Source organism: Macaca fascicularis, chromosome 19 (assembly GCF_037993035.2).
Source record: "Macaca fascicularis isolate 582-1 chromosome 19, T2T-MFA8v1.1".
In the NCBI taxonomy this organism is placed as follows: Eukaryota; Metazoa; Chordata; class Mammalia; order Primates; family Cercopithecidae; genus Macaca; species Macaca fascicularis.
The window spans coordinates 46,395,656-46,416,673 of NC_088393.1; the positions used below are offsets into that span (position 1 = coordinate 46,395,656).

Sequence of the window (21,018 nt, forward strand, 5' to 3'; positions counted from 1 at the left end):
CCCTAAAAATGTGTGTTGTTGCATGCAATGCCCCAGATTCCTGGGGTCTCAAACCCTTCTCACTTTGGATCCCATTGTACAGAGGTCCTCCCCTAAACCCCTTTCCCAATTTTTTTTTTTTTTTTAGACAAAGTCTCACTCTGTTGCCCAGGCTGGAGCAGAGTGGCATGATCTCAGCTCACTGCAATCTCCACCTCCCAGGTTCAAGCGATTCTCCTGCCTCGGCCTCCCTAGTAGCTGGGATTGCAAGTGTGTAATACCACACCTGGCTAATTTTTCTTTTCTTTTTCTTTCTTTCTTTTTCTTTTCTTTTTTCTTTTTTTTTTTTTTTTTTTTTGAGACAGAGTCTTGCTCTGTTGCCCAGGCTGGAATGCACTGGCATGGTCTCCGCTCACCGAAACCTCTGCCTCCCAGGTTCGAGCAATTCTCCTGCCTCAGCCTCCCGAGTAGCTGGGACTACAGGCATGTCCCACCATTCCTGGCTACTTTTTGTATTTTTAGTGGAGGTGGGGTTTTACCATGTTCGCCAGGCTGGTCTCGAACTCTTGGCCTCAAGTGATCTGCCTGCCTCAGCCTCCCAAAGTGCTGGGATTACAGGCATGAGTCACCGCACCCAGTCTAATTTTTCTTTTTGTTTGTTTGTTTGTTTGTTTGTTTTTGAGTCAGAGTCTCGCTCCATCACCCAGGCAGGAGTGCACTGGCGTGATCACAGCTCACTGCAGCCTTGACCTCCTGGGCTCAAGTGATCCTCCCATCTCAGCCTCCTCAGTAGCTGTTTAGTTTTTGGTTTTGGTTTTTTATAAATGGAGTCTCACTATGTCCCCATGCTGGTCTTGAACTCCTGAACACGGTGGTCATGAGCCACTGTGCCTGGCCTATTTACATGAAGCCTGCCCTATCCCCCAGATCAAGCTCAGCTCTGCAGATAACTCCTTCCAGTGAACCTTAACCCCACATGCAACTCTGAGATGCCCCTGGGGACACTCACAATTCCCCTAGTCTCCAGACTCCACCCTTCATCGCCACCACCCAGGCAGCATCCCCACCTCCCACCACGGTTGCTAGTGCTCCCTGCTGGAGCGTGGGGGTAGGAATAACAACAACAACACAAGTGAACACATATACAGCACTATTTATGTGCCAGAAATGATTCTAAGGGTTTCACATCTATCACTTCATTCAATCTTCACAACAGCCAGATGAAGAGGTCCTATTACCATCTCCCTTTTATGGATAAGAGAAATAGAGGCACAGAGAGGTTCGGTCACTTGCCCAAGGTCGCACAGATAGCACGTGGCAGAACAGGGTAGGGGTGAAGGGGAAAGAGGGTGAGGGCAGGCCTGGGCTGGACAGGAGTAGAAAAGAGAGGGAGAGAAAAAAAAGATAATAATAAAAGAGACAGAGATGGAAGAAGAAAGAAGTTGAAACCAAGGGAGATATGCCTCATTCGTACAGCCAATTTGACCCTGTGAGCTCTGGCCCCAGCTGACCGTATTGCCTCAGACTCCCAAAGTGCTGGGTTTACAGGCGTGCACCACCACTCCTGGCCCCTCTTTCAGTTTTAACCATGGCTTTTCTTTACTTTTTCGAGATAGGGCCTCACTCTGTTACCCAGGCTGGAGTGCAGTGGCATGATCTTGGCTCACTGCAACCTCTGCCTCCTGGGCTCAAGCAATTCTCCCACCTCAGCCTGAGTAGCTGGGACTACAGGCGCCCACCACCATGCCTGGCTAATTTTTGTACTTTTAGTAGAGATGGAGTTTTGCCATGTTAGCCAGGCTGGTCTTGAACTCCTGATCTCAAGTGATCCACCCACCTCAGACTCCCAAAGTGCTGGGATTACAGGTGTGAGCCACCACACCTGACCACTTGTTCAGTTTCTACGATGACTTTCCTATTCCTCCAACACACCAGCCCACAGCAGCAGCCCCTGAGCATATGCATTCTTCTCCCCTTTCCATGGTTGCCGGTTCGTTCTTTTCATGATGGTCTTAAATGTAATCCCTTCAGAGAGACCTTCCTTTTGCATCCCCAATTTACAGACACCATCCCTACCTGGGCCCCCAACCAGCGTTCTGATGTTACTTTGAAATACGAAGAAGAAGAAGAAGAACAAGAAGAAGAAGAAGAAGAAGAAGGAGGAGGAGGAGGAGGAGGAGGAGGAGGAGGAGGAGGAGGAGGAGGAGGAGGAGGAGAAGAGGAAGAGGAGGAAGAAGAGTTGCTGGATGGATATATGATGAAGTAATACAGTGATATGTCTGTGGTGGTATCTAGGTGATCAGTATATAAGTGTTCACTATAAAATTATTTCAACTCAGTCTGGGTGTGGTGGCTTACATCTGTAATCTCAGCATTTTGGAAGGTCGAGGAGGGAGGATCACTTGAGCCCAGGAGTTCAAGACCAGCCGGGCAACACAGCGAGACCCTATCTCTAATAAACTTCTATATATATGTATGTATGTAGGTATATATACACACACATATATATGTGTGTATATATATGTGTGTATTATATGTGTGTGTATATGTACATATATATTATATATGTGTGTATATATGAAATAATTATTTATGTGTGTGTATATATACATATATACACACACACACACATATATAATTATTTGAACTTGGCTGCGTGTTTGAAATGTTTCATAGTAAATGTTAGGGAATGTTCTCTGGCGGCAACAAACAGCCCCACCAGGTGCCACCATTTCTATCACCTTATTTCCCTTATAGTACTATCAGTCTCTTTATTTTTATCTTAAAAGGAAAAAAAGAGATGAGGTCCTGCTATGTTGCCCAGGTTGGTCTCGAACTCCTGGGCTCAAGCCATTCTCCTGCCTTGGCCTCCCAAAGTGTTGGGATTACAGGTGTGAACCACTGCGCCTGGCTCTTGTCACCCTCTTATTTTATTTGTTTACTTGTTTACTTATTTATTGTTATTTATTGACTGTCTAGTCATTGAAATGTAAGCCTCCCAAGAGAAGTGGCATGGCCACCCACATCCTCCAGTGCCCAGAATAGTGATTGCCAGGAACTCAGTAAAGATATGCTCTTTTTAAAGACAGGGTCTCCCTCTGTCACCCAGGCTGGAGTGCAGTGGCATGATCATGGCTCACTGCAGCCCTGACCTCCCCAGGCTCAGGTGATCCTCCCACTTCAGCCTCCCAACTACAGGCACGCACCCCCACACCCAGCTAATTTTTTCTTTTTTTTTTTTTTTTGAGACGGAGTCTCGCTCTGTAGCCCGGGCTGGAGTGCAGTGGCCAGATCTCAGCTCACTGCAAGCTCCGCCTCCCAGGTTTACGCCATTCTCCTGCCTCAGCCTCCCAAGTAGCTGGGACTACAGGGGCCCGCCACCTCGCCCGGCTAGTTTTTTGTATTTTTTAGTAGAGATGGGGTTTCACGGTGTTCGCCAGGATGGTCTCGATCTCCTGACCTCGTGATCCACCCGTCTCGGCCTCCCAAAGTGCTGGGATTACAGGCTTGAGCCACCGCGCCCGGCCAATTTTTTCATTTTTGTAGAGAAGTGGTCTCATTCTGTTGTCCAGGCTGATCGCACACGCCTGGGCTCTAAGATTTCCAGCCTCGGCCCCCCAAAATGTAGGGATTACAAGGCGTGAGCCACTGCACCCAGACAACATGTGTTTTATTTATTTATTTATTTATTTATTTAGAGACGGAGTTTTGCTCTTGTTGCCCAGGCTGGAGCGCAATGGCGCGATCTCGGCTCATTGCAACCTCTGCCTCCCCGGCTCAAGTGAATTCTCCTGCCTCAACCTCCCGAGTAGCTGGGATTACAGGCACGTACCACCACGCCCAGCTATTTTTTGTATTTTTAGTAGAGATGGGGTTTCACCATGTTGACCAGGCTGGTCTCAAACTCCTGACCTTAGGTGATCCTCTGGGATTACAGGCATGAGCCACCGTGCCTGGCCCAACATGTGTTCTTGAATGCGTCTTGGGAGAGGACTGGGGAGCTAGTCTGGCTCCAGACTCAGTTCAGGGACCACAGAAAGGAATAAATACGACCTCCTAGCCCAGGTTCCCTAGAATGGTATACCCAGCAGCAGGAGAATGTCCCATAAGGTAAGGGAATGTGCGAGTTGGCCTGAAAAACGGGCAACAGGTTGAAGTAGATATCTTAATTGTTTCCGTAGAGCCCTAATTCCCGCCCCAAACCTAACACAGACCCTCTACCAATACCATTATTCTGGCCCCGCTCCAAGCCTAGGCCCCACCCCCCAGACTCTTAGGCCCTGCCCCAAAGCAAAAACTCCAGCCCTTTTAAAGCTAAGCAAGGCCCATTCCGGTCCGAGCCCTATCCCTCTGTCTTAGAGACCACTCCCAAGTATAAAATATTCAGAACGCCTCAGTCTAGCCCCGCCCCCTCAGTCCAAGCCACACCCCCCACCTTGCTCCTCCCTGATAGCATCCTAGCTCTCCGCCTAAACTTGGTCCCTGATGCCTAAGCTAGGCCTGGCACTCTCAGCTCTGTCCTAAAGACCAGCCTCCGCCTCTCCAACATGAGCCCTGCTCACATTCAAGGTTAGGAAGTCCCCCAAGTCTAGGGCACCGACTCAAAAATTAGGGAGCTTGGATCTGTGGGCGTTTAGAGGATAGGTTGGTGGAACTAGAGGAGATGGTCCCCAGTTTGTACTGCCTCTCCAGGGAGTCTCCCCAAACCCGAAGACACGCCCCATTGTGCTAACTCCTCATTGGATGGTGCAGTGCGTTCTGGCCTCTCTGATTGGTCCTTCCACAATCCCTAGCCATACTCCCTCTGCATCAGACTGCGCCTGTGAGCCACCCTTTCTGACCGACCGCTGCTTTCGCAGGCTTTGCTCCTGATCAGGCAAGTCCTTGCGCATGGCTTTTTCTGATTGGACTGTTTGTAATCACAAGCCTGGATGGAACAGAAGTTCCACTATGGAGGGTGGGAGTACCAAGGAGGAGGAGAAGGAGGAGGAGAAGGAGGAGGAGGAGAAGGTGGTTCCCTAAATCTCTTGCCTAAGAGAGGGTGTGGCCATTGACCCCAAGATAGCCTGGGGTTAGTGTTCTAACTGTACAGACCACAGGTGTCTTTGTCTTCTATGCCTCAGTTTTGTTTTGTTTTGTTTTGTTTTTCATCTTTAAGATGGGGAAAATAATAGTACCTTTTTCATGAGGTGTTGCAAGAATTAAATGAGCTAATGCCTATAAAATGCTTCTAGAAGTACCTGGTACATAGGAATCCCTCAAGAGGAGGGTCAGCTATTAGTATTCATTTGATCATGTAAGTGCATGACCTTGGATGAGTCCCTCTGCCTCTCTGACCTCTGCAGGCCAGGAGTTCCTTGTCCATTTAATTGAATGACCCTTCTTGTCTCCAGTCCTCCTCCTCCTCCTCCATCTCCTGCCTTCAGGGACTAGGCCTGTGATCAGAGGGAGGGACAAGAGAGATAGGGAAAAGGGCACTAGTGGAGAGCAGAGAAGCTCAACCCAACCCTGCAGAGAATTTAGGGCAGGGTGAATTTTCTCTATGAACCAGTGTAGAGTGATTGTATCCCGAATCCCTCATGCAAAGGACTTGCCCTGATTGGGGGTGAGTGGGCATGAGGTAGGGTAGAGTGGGGTAGTAAGGTGATGGTGTTTTAAAGCTGGGAGGGCTTGGAGCTGGGCTTTTTGGACCCTACCCCCGGGAACGCCATGGGTGGGGGACGGGCGGCCCAGGCCCAAGGTCACTATGTCTTTGTTACCATGACAACAGCCACCTCTCTACCGGGAACCTGAAAAGGGGTGGGAGGAGGGAGTTCCCACGTCCCTGAAACCGGGGACAGAGAGGGGAACAATTAGAAACATGGAAGAGAAGCAGAGGGACAGAAGGGGTGTGATTCGTCTCTGTGAAGACCTGCCCAACTCGGAATTCTCAGAGCCTGGTCTACCATGGGTGCTTAATCAATGTCCCTCAGAGACAGACACAGAAAACCTGAGAAAGTTCGATGTCCACAGATGCCAGAAGAAAGAAAAGAAGAATCTTCACATGTGGGCAGGTGTCCCTTCCCTGTCTCCTCAATCTCACACCCCTGGGGGTCCACTGAGGGCCCAGGATCGACTTCATTTTCCCCAGCCCTGGGTCCTCAGGCCTACCTGACCGTACAAACCATCCACCCGCCAGCAGCTCCTAAGATCCTGAAGCAATTACGTTCAAACCTCTTCGGCCTTTAAATTCTTCCTACCTAAGGGCTCAGCTGAGAAAAGTCGCATTCAGTGATGCCTCCTATCCCCAAGAGGTCGGGAGTCGCAGGGGGGAAACGGGCACTTTGCCTCCTTTATTCTCAGGGGTCCTTGTTCCCTTTGGAAGTGACCGCTCCGTAGATCCAGATATTCCCCCAATACCTCCAGGAGACCCAGGCCTCGCCCATCCGTCCCCCAACCCCCAAGGAAATCCTTCAGGCCCTTCCCTTTCTAAGAAACAGGTATCCTCCTTCCCTTCCGGGACCCAGCTCGCATTCCCCTAGGTCAGCCCGCCCCCTGCTGGCCCAAGTCTGGTACTGCAGGAACCGTCGGCTAGAGCCCAGATGAAAGGCAGATACTGAGTCCGAACTGAGGATCTCTGAGTTTTTGCATTTTTAAATTTATTTAAAGTCTTGGTTGTTCAGGTCCTAGGGGTCCAAGTCCCCAATCACCTTGAGGACTCAGACATCAGGAATTCAGGCCCCAGCCCAGAACTCAACGAAAGAAAGACAACTTCTCTTGGAGCCAGGCCTCGGTGAGGTCATCGGTGGTGCGGATTTCAAACACCTGGGCAGAGAGAGGTCTCGGCATTATGATCTACTCAAGAACTGAGACAGTGGCCGGGCGCGGTGGCTTACGCCTGTAAGAGAGCACTTTGGGAGGCTGAGGTGGGTGGATCACTTAAGGTCAGGAGTTCGAGATCAGGCTGGCCAATATGGTGAAACCCTGACTCTACTAAAAATACAAAAATTAGCCGGTCGTGGTGGTGGGCGCCTATAGTCCTAGCTACTTGGGAGGCTGAGGCAGGAGAATCGCTTGAACCCGGGAGGAGGAGGCTGCAGTGAGCCGAGGTTGCACCACTGCACTCCAGCCTGGGGGACAGAGCCAGACCCAGTTCTTTAAAAAAAAAAAAAAAACTGAGACAATGAGGACTCTAGTCCCTCTTCCTTCAGACCCAGGACCCACACCACCTCTCCCTAACACTCTGGAGCCCCGCCCCAGCCTGAACCTTTGTGAGCTCTGCTGTCTGCACCAGCCTGTTCTTACTCCCTGCATACATCATCTGTTGTTCCGGCTTGCAGCCTGCGTGAAAAAGAGGAGAAAGGCACATGAGTGGGGACCCAGGCATGTTCTCTTGTAATGTCCTGAAGGCCCTGCAGTTTTCCAAGAGTCCTAGGAGCTCTTCTAAGGAGGTCCCCCCACTGTAGTCAGTTTCTAGGTTGGCTTTGGGGGCTTCAAGTTATTCTGAGGGTCTCTGGAGATGATTTAGGGGCCAGACGGGGCTTTGTAGATAAAAGGAAAAGGTGGGTTGGCTTAGGCCCCAGGACTGAGAACGGGTGGGCTCTTGGTGAATCTGAGCCCCCACCTCCACTTCACTGCCCTCCCACATCACGCATGCGACACACACACATCCTTACCCGGTCACACACAGGCTGTCACATGCTCACACATTAACACAGGTGCCTGCACACATTCGCACAGCCACACACACACCCACATGCACACACCTGCACTCACACATTTACATACACAAACACAAACACACACACACAGAATCGAAGGCCCTCTCCTGAGAAGAGTAGAGTTGCGTCTCACCCACAGGACTGGAGAAGATGAAACACAAAGGGTAGGACACTCGGCCATCGTCATGCACGTACTTGTAGCTGTAAACCACGAACCTACCATGAAAGGGAATTGAAAATCAGGACTCTGGCCTGCAGCCCAGGCTCAACATCCATTACCTGAGTCCACAGCCTTGAAATGTTGACTGAGTCTGAGAACCAGGGTTGATGTCTGGGACTCAGGGTACTGACCTCAAACACAACAAATGATTAAAAAATAATCATAGGGCCGGGCGCAGGGCTCACGCCTATAATCCCAGCACTTTGGGAGGCCGAGGCAGGTGAATCACCTGAGGTCAGGAGTTCGAGACCAGCCTGGCCAACATGTTGAAACCCCGTCTCTACTAAAAATACAAAAATTAGCTGGGAGCGGTGGCATGCGCCTGTAATCCCAGCTAGTCAGGAGGCTGAGGCAAGAGAATCGTTTGAACTCAGGAAGCAGAGGTTGTAGTGAGCCGAGATCACACCACTGCACTCCAGCGTGGGTGACAACAGCGGAACTACGTCTCAAATAGTAATAATAATAATAGTGCTTATTTGACTCACAATAACTTTATAATATAGGTGCTATTAATATCCCCATCGTACAGATGGAAAAACTGAGGCCCAAACTCACTTGCCCAAGGTTCTATGGATAGGGGAGAGATTTGAACCTGGGAAAGTGAATGCCAGCATGTAAGTGCTCACCCCCTATTCAATACTGTCCAGTGCACTCGAACCCCAGTGCACTGTGACCAGGGATGGCTACAGAATCGGCCAAGTCTGGTGTAAAATGAAAATGTGGGGCTTCTTGTTCAAGAAGCAGGAAAATTGTTTTCCTTTCTTTTGTAGTCCCTCCCTAGACTGACCTGGTCTTTTTTTTACTATTATTACAGACAGGGCCTCACTCTGTCCCAGGCTGGAGTGCAGTGGTGCAATCCTAGCTCACTGCAGTCTTGAACTCCTGGGCTCAAGTGATCCTCCTGTCTCAGCCTCCAGAGTAGTTGGGACTATAGGTGCACACCACCATGCCCAGCTAATTTTTTTTTTTTTTTGAGACAGGGTCTCACTTTGTCACCCAGGATGGAGTACAGCGACGTGGTCTCAGCTCACTGCAGCCTCAACCTCCCAGGTTCAAGCGATCCTCCTGCCTCATCCTCCCAAGTAGCTGGGACTACAGGCATGTGCCACCATGTCCAGCTAATGTTTTTCTGTATTTTTTGCAGAGACAGAGTTTCACCATGTTGCCCAGGCTGGTCTCAAACTCCTGAGCTCAAGTGATCTGCCCACCTCAGTCTCCCAAAGTGCTAGGATTACAGGCATGAGCTACTGTGCCTGGCCTTTTATTTAAAAAATTTTAGTAGAAATGGGGGTCTTGTTATGTTGCCCAGGCTGGTCTCGAACTTCTGGCCACAAGCAGTACTCCCGCCTCAGACTCCCAAAGTGCTGAGATTACAGGGGCGAGCCACTGCACTCAGCCAGTCTTTTTTAATTTGCTATTTAAAGTCGTGCTCCCTCAGGCATGAGGATATGCGCAGGCAGAGCACAGATGCTCACAGGAACACCCTGTAACTTGTCAAGCAAGGGGTGCCTACTGGACCCCAACCCTCCCCACACCAGCAGGAAGCCCAAGGACAGCAGTGGTCACTGGGTGGGTGCAGAGAGTGGGTGGCTGAGAACCTGTTTGGGGAGGCGGCCCGGTGGTGGACTGCCTGTGAACCTAGCTCCAAACCCCAGCACATTTGTGTGAAGTCCATTGTCCCATCTGACTTCATACAAAACAGAAATTCACAGATAAAACTATAAAGAAGGTGACCATTAACCCCCATGTGTGAGGCCCCCTCCTGGGTGTGGGGCCCTGAGCAATTATCATATGCCCATGAAGCTGATCCTGGTTGAGTCCTACAGCCTGGGATTGAGGATCAAAATCCTAGAGACCCAAATGAATTCAGTCAAGATGAAAAATCTTAACAGACCAGTTTTCATAGAAATAGTCAAAGAGCTCTTCCACCAAAAAAAGCACCAGGGTCATGTGACTTCACCCAGGATTCTACTTAATCATTAAAAGTCAAGTCATTCCTTTAGCAGGGTGCAGTGGCGGTGCCTGCAGTCCCAGTTGCTTGGGAGGCTGAGGCAGGAGGATGGCTTGAGCCCAGGAGTTGGAGGCTATAGTGAGCTAGGATCACAGCACTGCCCAATAGTCTGGGTGACACAGCGAGATCCTGTCTCTAAAAATTTTTTTAATAAAATAATAATGATAACAATAATTCATTTGCTACCTAAAGTGTTCCCAAACATTGAAAAAGAAGGAAAATTTCTTTTTTTTGTTTTTTTGAGACAGGGTCTTGCTCTGTCACCCAGGCTGGAGTGCAGTAGTGCTATCTTGGCTCACTTGCAGCCTCAACTTCCTGAACTCAAGTGATCCTCAACTTCAGCCTCCCAAGTAGCCGGAACCACAGGCACACGCCACCATGCCTGGCTAATGTTTTTCTTTTTTTTTTTTTTAAATAAAGACAAGGTCCTCCACCAGGTGTGGTGGCTCACGCCTCTAATCCCAGCACTTTGGGAGGCCAAGGCAGGTGGATCACCTGAGGTTAGAAGTTCAAGACCAGCCTGGCCAACATGGTGAAACCCTGTCTCTACTAAAAATACAAAAATTAGCCGGGCATGGTAGTGGACACCTATAATCCCAGCTACTCGGGAGGCTGAGGCCAGAGAATCGCTTGAACCTGGGAGGCAGAGTTTGCAGTGAGCCGAGATCGCGCCACTGCACTCCAGCCTGGGCGACAGAGCGAGACTCCGTCTCTAACAAAAAAAAAAAAAATAGAGACAAGGTCTTGCTATGTTGCCCAGGTTAGTCTCGAACTCCTGACCTTAGGTGATCCTCCCACTCACTTCGGGCTCCCAAAGTGCTGGGATTACAGGTGGGAGCCACAGTGCCTGGCCAAAATTTCTTTTTTTTTTTTTTTTTTTTTTTTTTTTGTGAGACGGAGTCTCGCTCTGCCGCGCAGGCTGGAGTGCAGTGGCCGGATCTCAGCTCACTGCAAGCTCCGCCTCCTGGGTTCACGCCATTCTCCTGCCTCAGCCTCCCGAGTACCTGGGACTACAGGCGCCCGCCACTGCGCCCGGCTAGTTTTTTGTATTTTTTAGTAGAGACGGGGTTTCACCGTGTTAGCCAGGATGGTCTCGATCTCCTGACCTCGTGATCCGCCCGTCTCGGCCTCCCAAAGTGCTGGGATTACAGGCTTGAGCCACCGCGCCCGGCCTAAAATTTCATTTTTTAAAAATGATGTCAGCGTAATGTTGAAACAAAAACCCAAAAAAGTTTGTACAAAAAAAAAAAAAAAAAAAGGCAGACTCTAAACCAGTATCATATAAATTATCGGTGCAAAATTCTGCAACAAAATATTGCTATACAAACAAAAAGTTCTAGAGTATGAACTCTTGGCCTCAAACACAGAGATTCTTTTTTTTTTTTTTTTTTTTGAGATGGAGTCTCGCTGTGTCAGCCAGGCTGGAGTGCAGTGGGGTGATCTCAGCTCACTGCAACCTCTGCCTCCCAAGTTCAAGTGATTCTCGTGCCACAGCCTCCTGAGTACTGGGATTACAGTCGCATGCCACCACACCCAGCTAATTTTTGTATTTTTAGTAGAGACAGGGTTTCACCGTGTTGGCCAGGCTGGTCTTGAACTCCTGACCTCAAGTGATCTGCCCTCCTCGATCTCCCAAAGTGCTGGGATTACAGGGATGAGCTGCCTTGCCCAGCCAAACACAGAGATTCTAAGTCCATGAATAGGGCTGGAATTCAAGAATTCTTAGCCTGTACTTCCAACATCACCCTCCCCTCATGGCCTGATCCAACCCTTTCTTCCCCCGGGATACCTGGGCTGTCTCTCAGGCAATTCCATTTTGAGCTCCTCTGGGGAAATGTTCTGAGGCAAAGAAAACAGAAGAAAAGACAAAGAATGAGGCTGGGCGCAGTGGCTCACGCCTGTAAATCTCAGCACTTTGGGAGGCTGAGGCAGGTAGATTACCTGAGGCCAAGAGTTAGAGACCAGACTGGCCAACATGGTGAAACCCCATCTCTACTAAAAATACAAAATTAGCCAGGCGTGGCTGGGCGAGGTGGCTCATGCCTATAATCCCAGCACTTTGGGAGGCCGAGGCGGGTGGATCACAAGATCAGGAAATCATTGAGACCATCCTGGCTAAAAGAGTGAAACCCCGTCTCCACTAAAAATACAGAAAATTAGCCAGGTGTGGTGGCATGCACTTGTAGTCCCAGCTACTCGGGAAGCTGAGGCAGGAGAATTGCTTGAATTCGGGATGCGGAGGTTGCAATGAGCCGAGATCGCGCCACTGTACTCCAGCCTGGGAGACAGAGTGAGACTCCATCTCAAAAAAAAAATTAGCCAGGCATGGTGGCGTGCACCTGTAATCCCAGCTACCTGGGAGGCTGAGGCAGGAGAATTGCATGAACCCAGGAGGCGGAGGTTGCAGTGAGTCAAGATTGTGCCATTGCACTCTAGCCTGGGCAAAAAAGATCGAAACTCCATGTCAAAAGAAAAAAAAAATGACTGCCTTTAGGTGAGCACTTACCATGTGCCAAGGCACTGTTCTACGAAACACACATGGATTAATTCATAGAACTATCCCATAAGTCTGTGGGGTAGGTCCTATCATTATGCCCATTATACAGCTGAGAAAACTGAGGCCCAGAGGTGTTAAGCCATTTGCCCAAGATTGCACAGATAGAAAGTAGCAGAGTTGAGATTTGAATCTGTGTTCAAATCATAACTGCTTCACTATACTGCTTTTCAGAGGGCCTGAGAGAGCCCCAGCCCTCAGTCTCCGTGGATTCCCTTATAAATCCTCATCACAACTCTAGGGAAATAAGCCTTATTATCGTTCTTGTTATTGATAAAGACAGTGAGGCCACCAGAGGGTGAAGTCTACCTCTTCTTTGTTTGTTGTTGTTGTTGTTATTGTTATTTGTAGAGATGGGGTCTTGCTTTGTTGCCCAGGTTGGTCTCAAACTCCCGGCCTCGAGCAACCCTCCAACCTCAGCCTCCTAAATAGCTGGGATCACAGGTGCACACCACTGTGCTTGGCTAATTTTTGTATTTTTAGTAGAGTCAGGGTGTTACCATGTTGCCCAGGCTGGTCTCAAACTCCTGGGCTCAAGTGATCCTCCTGCCTCAGCCTCCCAAAGTGCTGGCATTACAGGCATGAGCCACCCCGCCCGGCTAGCTTTTTAACTTTCTGTGGAAACTCTTTCATCTGAATGCCAATAAAGCATTATTATCATCATTATTAAGATCATCATCACCTTATTGAGCATGTAGTAAGTGCCAGGCCTTGTTCTAAACCCATTACAAGAATTAAATCACTGGATGTAAAAACAAGCCTATGAGGTAAGTACTATTCTCCCCATTTCACAGATGAGAAAATAGAGACACATACAGGCAAACTCTCTTGCTGGGGGTCATGAGTGAGCTAGAACTTGATCTCCAGGTTTGGTTTTGTTTTTGTTTTTGTTTTTGTTTTCTAAGACAGAGTCTTGCTCTGTGGCTCAGGCTGAAGTGTAGTGGCACAATCTCGACTCACTACGGCCTCCACTTCCTGGGTTCCAGTGATTCTCCTGCCTCGGCCTCCCAAGTAGCTGTGATTACAGGTGCACGCCACAACGCCCAGCAAACTTTTTATATTTTTAGTACAGATGGGGTTTCACCGTGTTGGCCAGGCCGGTCTTGAACTCCTGACCTCAAGTGATTTGCCCGCCTCGGCCTCCCAAAATGCTGGGATTACAGGCGTTAGCCACCGTGCTCAGCCGATCTCCAGGTCTTTCTACCCCCCATGCCAGGCTCTTCATATCAGTTCCAACCACTTGGGTCTCCCAGTCCCAGCCCATACCTCCCAGTCCCAACCACCCCAGCCCCTCACCTGAAATTCTTCCTCCAGTACCACCATCTGCCGGTCTTTGTCCACCTTCACTGGGGAGGTGTGGCACACATGGATTAGACACTCCCCCGATCCACAGGGTACACGAGCCCAGCCCTCCTTATTTGCCCCCACCAGCGCCCTCCCATCCTTCCATGAGGGAAGATGCCACTCACTTATGATGGCTGCATTGTCTGTCTCTTTCCGGAAGCGGAATTTCCTCAGCTTTTCTGTTAGCTCTGGGTCTACCTCGCACACCACCAGGGAGTCAGACTGCCAGAAGGACCCAGGAAGAGCTGAGATGGTCTGGCCTCAGCCCTCACCCCTTCCCCAAACCTCAGTTTCTCCATCCACTCATGAAGAGGAGCATTGCACCGGCCCATCTGATGCCTTTGTGACCACTGAGAAAAGGCACCCTTCCCGCAGGGCAGGTACCCCTCACCAGGTCGCTCAGCTTGGGGCACGGAGCAGGGGCTGGATTCCTGCCTTCTCCACGGGGACCCTTGGGGGACACTCAAGGAGATGCAGAGATCCACTTCCTGGGCCTAAACCCAGAGCCGCTGTCTCTCTGTCCTCCCAGCCAGGCTGTTCGCCACAGTGGTGTCCCCTTCCCGGCCCATGACCTCCATCCCGTAGCCTGACCTTCGCCCAGGTGTCCTCCAACCCCAGCCCCAGCTCTTCCCATAGGACCCCTGTCCCCTGACCATGGTTGTTCTGTCCACAGGCCTCTTCTTTTCTCAGTTCCGCTGTCTGCTAGGGGTGGGGACCGGGGTTGCAGAGGGGGCAGGCTATGCAGTAGGAGGAAGGTTTCATGCAACACCACATCCTGTTTATGCCCTTTCTGGGACAACTGTCACAGAGGGCTCCTCCCCCTCCTTCCTTCCCCTCATCTGCCAGGACCTGTCAGGAAATTGCTCAGACCAGGGTTCAAAAGCTTCCTTGCTGTGTGACTCTAGCTAAGTAACTTCACCCCTCTGATTTGAGATTGTGGTAAGGATAGAAATAGCATCACATGGGCCGGGCACGGTGGCTGACACCTGTAATGCCAGCACTTTGGGAGGCCAAGGCGGGCGGATCACCTGAGGTCAGGAGCTGGAGACCAGCCTGGCCAACATGGCGAAACCCTGTCTCTACTAAAAATACAAAATATTAGCCAGACTTGGTGGTGCATGCCTGTAATCCCAGCTACTCAGGAGGCTGAGGCACAAGAATCGCTTGAATCCAAGCAGCAGAGGTTGCAGTGAGTCAAGATCACGTCATTGCACTCTAGCCTGGGCAACAGAGTGAGACTCTGTCTCAATAAATACAAATAAAAATAAATAGCTTCACATAGCTGTCAGCATGGCAGATACAATAGATACTAAAAACGGGCTGGGCACAGTGGCTCACACCTGTAATCCCAGCACTTTGGGAGGCCAAGGTGGGCAGATCACGAGGTCAGGAGATCGAGACCATCCTGGCTAACATGGTGAAACCCCATCTCTACTAAAAATACAAAAAAAATTAGCTGGGCGTGGTGGCGGGTGCCTGTAGTCCCAGCTACTGGGGAGGATGAGGCAGGAGAATGGCGTGAACCCAGGAGGCGGAGCTTGCAGTGAGCTGAGATCATGCCACTGCACTCCAGCCTGGGTGACAGAGCACGACACCATCTCAAAAAATATATATATACACACACTAAAAGGAACTATTTTGCTCCTCCCCTCCTTCAGGCAGCCTTCCTGGATTGACCCCCATCTGGGATATTTGAATTGCAGGGCTGGAAAAGGGGAGTTCAGTCTTTTGCTGGTCAGACTGATGCCCATTATGTCAATGGCAAAATGGGGACCAGAGGGGCAACCCCACACTTCCTGGGTAATGGTGACTTTTTTCCTGCACTTTTTCAATCTCACTAGCCTTGCAATGACCTATGAGGCCCTGCAACAAGGGAGCTCAATCCTGTCAGACCAGTACCCACTTTTTTTTTTTTTTTTTTTTTGAGACAGGGTCTCACTCTGTCACCCAGGATGGAGTGCAGTGGTGCGATCTCAGTTCACTGCAACCTCCGCCTCCCAGGTTCAAGCCATTCTCTGGCCTCAGCCTCCCAAATAGCTGGGACTACAGGCACGTGCCACTATGCCCGGCTAATTTCTGTATTTTTAGTAGAAATGGGGTTTCACCATGTTGACCAGGTTGGTCTCGAACTCCTGACCTCAAATGATCCACCTGCTTCGGCCTCCCAAAGTGCTGGGACTCCAGTTGTGAGCCACCGTGAGCCACCATGCCCGGCCATTTTTTTTATTGAGTATTTTTGCACTGCCCCTTTTCCCATCCTGAAATAAAATTCCTAGATAATATAACCTACTTACACACATAAATTCAAAAAAATCAATATAATGTCCTGACTGTCATATAAAGAAGAAATAAAAGGAAAGTAGTTCACACGAAAACCATATGTATTTCAGTGAGAAAATAAAAGCAAACAAAAGAGAATTTTCACAGGTTCCTAGGCCCACTGTGACTGGCCCACTTCCCTCCAGTGGGCAAACCCCAGACCCTGCACTGGACTCTACCCCTTTACCTACATCTCTGCAGCTATCCTCCCTCTCTCTCTTGTCTCACCAATATCCCCATGCCTCCTGGATCTTTCTGCTTAGTCTCCATGTAGTGTTACTTCTTCCATCTTAATTTTTTTTTTCTTTTCTTTTTTTCTTTTGAGACAGGGTCTCATTCTGTCACCCAGGCTGGAGTGCAGTGGTGCAATCATAGCTCACTGTAACCTCCAACTTCTCGGCTCAAGCCACCTTCCCACCTTGGCCTCCTAGATAGCTGGGACTATAGGCACGCAGCACCATGCCTAGCCAATTTTATTTTTTCTTTTTATAGAGACAGGATCTCACTATGTGGCCCGCACTGGCCTCAAACTCCTGGCCTCAAGCGATCCTCCTGCCTCAGCCTCTCAATGTGCAGGGATTACAGGCATGAGCCACTGAGTCTGGCCTCTTCCACTTTTAAAAACATAAAACCTTATCTCCTGTCCAGCTGCTGCTCACTCATTTCCTTCCCTTTTCCGCAAGATTTCTCAAAAGAATCATCTACATTGCTGCCTCCAATTTCTCCTCCCAGTTTCCTCTTCTGCCTTCTCCAACCAGCCTTTCCCCCATACTCCTCTCGGCTGACATGCCCTTGTCAAGGTCACCCACGCACTCCACAGTGCTGGATCTAATGGTCACACCTCAGTCCTCCTTAGCCACATCTGACACAGCCCATCACTCCCTGTTCCCTGAAACATCATCTTCACGACACCACACTGGTTCTCTTTCTTTTCTTTTCCTTTTTTTTTTTTTTTTTTTTTTTTTTTTTGAGACAGGGGTCTCGCTCTGTCACCCAGGCTGGAGTACAGTGGCACCATTTCAGCTCACTGCAACCTCCACCTCCTGGGTTCAACCGATTCTCTCACCTCAGCCTCCCAAGTAGCTGGGATTACAGGCATGAGCCACCGCAGCCAGCTTTTTTTTTTTTTTTTTCCTTGAGATGGAGTCTCTCTCTGTCGCCCAGGCTGGAGTGCAGTGGCACAATCTTGGCTCACTGCAACCTCTGCCTCCCGGGTTCAAGCAGTTCTCCTGCCTCAGCCTCATGAGTAGCTGGGATTACAGGTGCATGCCACCACAACCAGCTAATTTTTGTATTTCTAGTAGAGATGGGGTTTCATCATGTTGGTCAGGCTAGTCTTGAACTCCTGACCTCGTGATCTGCCTGCCTCAGCTTCCCAAAGTGCTGGGATTACAGGCATGAGCTACGGCGCCTAGCCATATTTTTGTATTTTTAGTAGAGACAGGGTTTTACCATGTTGGCCAGGCTGGTCTGGAACCCTCCCATGGGCCAGACACAATGGCTCATGCCTGTAATCCCAGCACTTTGGGAGGCCAAGGCAAGAGAATTGCTTGAGACCAGGAGTTCAAGACCAGCCTGGGCAACATAGCAAGACCGTGTCTCTACAAAAAAATTTTAAAAGTAGCCGGGCATGGTGGCATGTGTCTGTAATCCCAAGTACCAGCTACTTGTGAGGCTAAGGTTGGGAAGATCACTTGAGTCCAGGAGTTTGAGGCTGCAGTGAGCTAGACTGCACCACTGCACTCCAGCCCAGATGACAGAGTGAGATCCTGTCTCTAAAAAACAAACAGCAGGCTGGGTGTGTTGGCTCATGCCTGTAATCTCAACACTTTGGGAGGCTGAGGTGGGCAGATCACTTGAGTCCAGGAGTTCGAGACCAGCCTGGGCAACATGTTGAAACCCCATTACTACTGAAAATACAAAACCTAGCCAGGGGTGATGGCATATGGCTGTAGTTCCAGCTACTCCAGTGGCTGAGGCAGGAGAATCGCTTGAACCCAGGAGGCAGGGGTTGCAGTGAGCTGAGGTTGTAGTTAGCCACGATCGCACCACTACAGTCCAGCCTGGGCAACAGAGTGAGACCCTGCCACACACACACACACACACACACACACATACACACACACCCCCCCCCCAACAATGACAAAAATACTAAGTTACCTGTCACCACCCCTACCCCATTGCCTCTTGGACCTTGCCCTTCATTGGCCCTCTTTTTGCTCACTCCACTCCAGCAATGCTGGCCTCTTTGTGGTTCTGTGAATGATCCTACCACATGGCCTTTGCGCTTGCTGTTTTCTCTTTCCGGAACCCCCTCTTTCTCCTTCATTCCTTCAGATTTCTGTTTCAGTCTCACCTAATGAAAGACGCCTTTCCCCATGTAAATTAACTCTGGCTGCATCACTCCATTCTCTTAGCTGCTTTCTTGTTGTTTATTTATTTGTTTGTTTATTTACAGACATAGTCTGTCACCTGGGCTACAGTGCAATGGCAAATCTCTGCTTATTGCAACCTCCACCTCCTGGGTTCAAGTGATTCTCCTGCCTCACCCTCCTGAGTAGCTGGGACTACAGGCACGTGCCACTATGCCCAGTTAATTTTTGGCATTTTTAGTAGAGACAGGGTTTTGCCACTTTGGCCAGGCTGGTCTCAAACTCCTGGCCTCAAGTGATCCACTGGCCTCAGCCTCCCAAAGTGCTGAGATTACAGGTGTGAGTCACCATGCCCGGCCACTGCTTTTTCTCCTTGGAAAGTAACACAAAGTAACACTGTATTTCCTTATTGTTTGTGTCCCCAGGAACTAGAATATACATTTTTTTTTTTGGTTTTTTGTTGGTTTTTTTTTTTTTTTTTTTTTTGAGATGGAGTTTCACTGTTGTTGCCCAGGCTGGAGTGCAATGGCATGATCTTGGCTCACTACAACCTCCGCCACTCGGGGTTCAAGCAATTCTCCTGCCTCAGCCTCCCAACTAGCTGGGACTACAGGCATGCGCCACCACGCTCCGCTAATTTTGTATTTTTAGTAGAGACAGGGTTTCACGTCATGTTGGTCAGGCTGGTCTCGAACTCCTGACCTCAAGTGATCCACCTTCCTTGGCCTCCCATAATGCTGGGATTACAGGTATGAGTCACCGCACTCATCCTACCGTTGTATTTTTAGCACCTTAAGCAGAGCCTGGCACATATTGGATACTCAAGAAATTTTTTTTTTTTTTTTTTTTTTTTTTTTTTTTTTTGAGACGGAGTCTCGCTCTGTGGCCCAGGCTGGAGTGCAGTGGCGCGATCTCGGCTCACTGCAAGCTCCACCTCCTGGGTTTACGCCATTCTCCAGCCTCAGCCTCCTGAGTAGCTGGGACTACAGGTGCCCACCACCGCGCCCGGCTAATTTTTTGTATTTTTAGTAGAGACGGGGTTTCACCGTGGTCTCGATCTCCTGACCTTGTGATCCGCCCGCCTCGGCCTCCCAAAGTGCTGGGATTACAGGCGTGAGCCACCGCGCCCGGCAAGAAATATTATTGAATGAATTAATGAACCAGCAGTTATCAAGCACAATCATTTTATACAGTGTGAAGGCTGTTGCTTAAATGCAGGAGGTAGTGGATGGGGTTTGTGACATGGCCCCACCCTGGTGAAATGGCCTTTCCTCAAAGCGTCTATGCCACACTGTCCTGGTCTTCCTCTCTCTGGCTGCCCTTTTCAATATTCATCGACAGTGTCAATTCCTTTGCTCAAATCCTGCCTCTCCGTTTCAGAGTTCTGTTCATTCCCTGTCTCCAATGATCCTTCACACCCTCCCCGCGCTAGACCCCTAACTCCCACAGCCTCAATTACCATCTTTGACGATTCTTAAATCTTGGTCTCCAGCCTCAATTTCTCTCTTAAGCTCCAGACCCGGGGTTTGTGTACCTCCTGGACCTCGCTGCTAGGCATCCACATTGGGCTTAGTATCTTCCCAACCTGCTTCTCCTCTGGGGCCCAATCTCCCGGCCAGAGGGCCTGGTTCTAAACTTTTCTCCCCCTTCCACTCCATGGCCAGCCAGTTTCAGGGCCCGTTTGCTCTGCCTCCAGGGCGTCCCTCCCACCTGCACCTCCTTCCCTCCCCACAGTCCCTCCCTTGTGCAAACCCCCCTCTTTCTTCCCCAACTCCTCCCCCAGCTGTCTTCCTGGACTCCTGACCCCGTTTCATTCCCTCCAATCCGCCCTCCAAGTATAAGCCAGAGAGACAGCTCTCCAAAACCCCCGACTCACCATGATCCTCCCCGGCTTGAAGCCCTTCAGGGCTCCCTAGTGCCCTCGGGACAAGTCCAAACTCTCTCAAGTGGCCAAACAACTGGCCTCTGCTCGTTCCTCACCCCTCCCTGTCTTCAACTCGACCCTCGACCCCGACTGGCTCTCTGAGTGCCTGTAACAAGCCAGATCTCTGTCACCGAGAGCCTTCTGAACACAGATCCCTCTGATTAGTTCACCCAGACCCAAGACAGTTTGTGGAACGCCCAGATCACAACCAAAGTCATAGCAACAACTCCCGTTTATTGGCGGCCTCCTTGATCCCGAGCGCTTTCTGTGCATTCTCTTCCCACCCTAACGGCTAGATCTCGCCTCGCCATTCCCATCGGAGAGAGCAAGCGGCAGGCTCAGAACAGCGCGATGAGAAAGCCGAGCCCCCCAAAGCCCGAGTGCAGACGCCTACCGGGGACAGCGTTGGGTGGGGCGGGCCACCCAAGGGGCGGGGAAGAGGAGGCCTGGAACGTCTGAATCGGGAACTGCGACTTCGCTCAGGGCAGCTGGGGTGGACGCGCGCTAGCCTGCCCCCTGCGGGCCTGGAGGCCCAATCCCAGGCTCCGCCGGGCCCGTTACCCTAGGCAACGCCGCGCGCGCCCCGCCCCCTCCC

At 50.3% G+C, this 21,018-nt stretch overlaps 2 protein-coding genes across 4 annotated transcripts in view; both read right to left on the reverse strand.

The window, feature by feature from the left end:
* Positions 1-21,018, reverse strand: part of LRFN1 (leucine rich repeat and fibronectin type III domain containing 1) — a 37,602-nt gene that overhangs the window by 15,604 nt on the left and 980 nt on the right. The gene's annotated exons all lie outside the window — the stretch shown is intronic.
* Positions 6,597-20,926, reverse strand: GMFG (glia maturation factor gamma). 3 transcript variants are annotated; one of them, XM_065536618.1, is made up of 8 exons: positions 20,818-20,926; positions 20,376-20,529; positions 13,934-14,030; positions 13,761-13,810; positions 11,700-11,749; positions 7,813-7,895; positions 7,226-7,299; positions 6,597-6,783 (listed from the first exon to the last, which is right to left on the reverse strand). In XM_065536618.1, the coding sequence occupies exons 2-8, from the start codon at positions 20,376-20,378 to the stop codon at positions 6,712-6,714; spliced, it is 429 nt and encodes a 142-aa protein (XP_065392690.1). In that variant the 5' UTR covers positions 20,379-20,529; positions 20,818-20,926; the 3' UTR covers positions 6,597-6,711. The 3 variants fall into 3 exon arrangements, with proteins under 3 accessions (XP_065392690.1, XP_065392691.1, XP_005589229.1); XM_065536619.1 differs by lacking the exon at positions 20,376-20,529; XM_005589172.4 differs by lacking the exons at positions 20,376-20,529; positions 20,818-20,926 and adding an exon at positions 14,462-14,509.

Coding starts and splice junctions, on each gene's coding strand:
- GMFG (XM_065536618.1), bottom strand. Junction 7,896..11,699: donor TTGCCTGAGAGACAGCCCAG/GTATCCCGGGGG, acceptor CTTTCATGGTAG/GTTCGTGGTTTACAGCTACA. Junction 7,300..7,812: donor CATCTTCTCCAGTCCTGTGG/GTGAGACGCAAC, acceptor TTTTTCACGCAG/GCTGCAAGCCGGAACAACAG.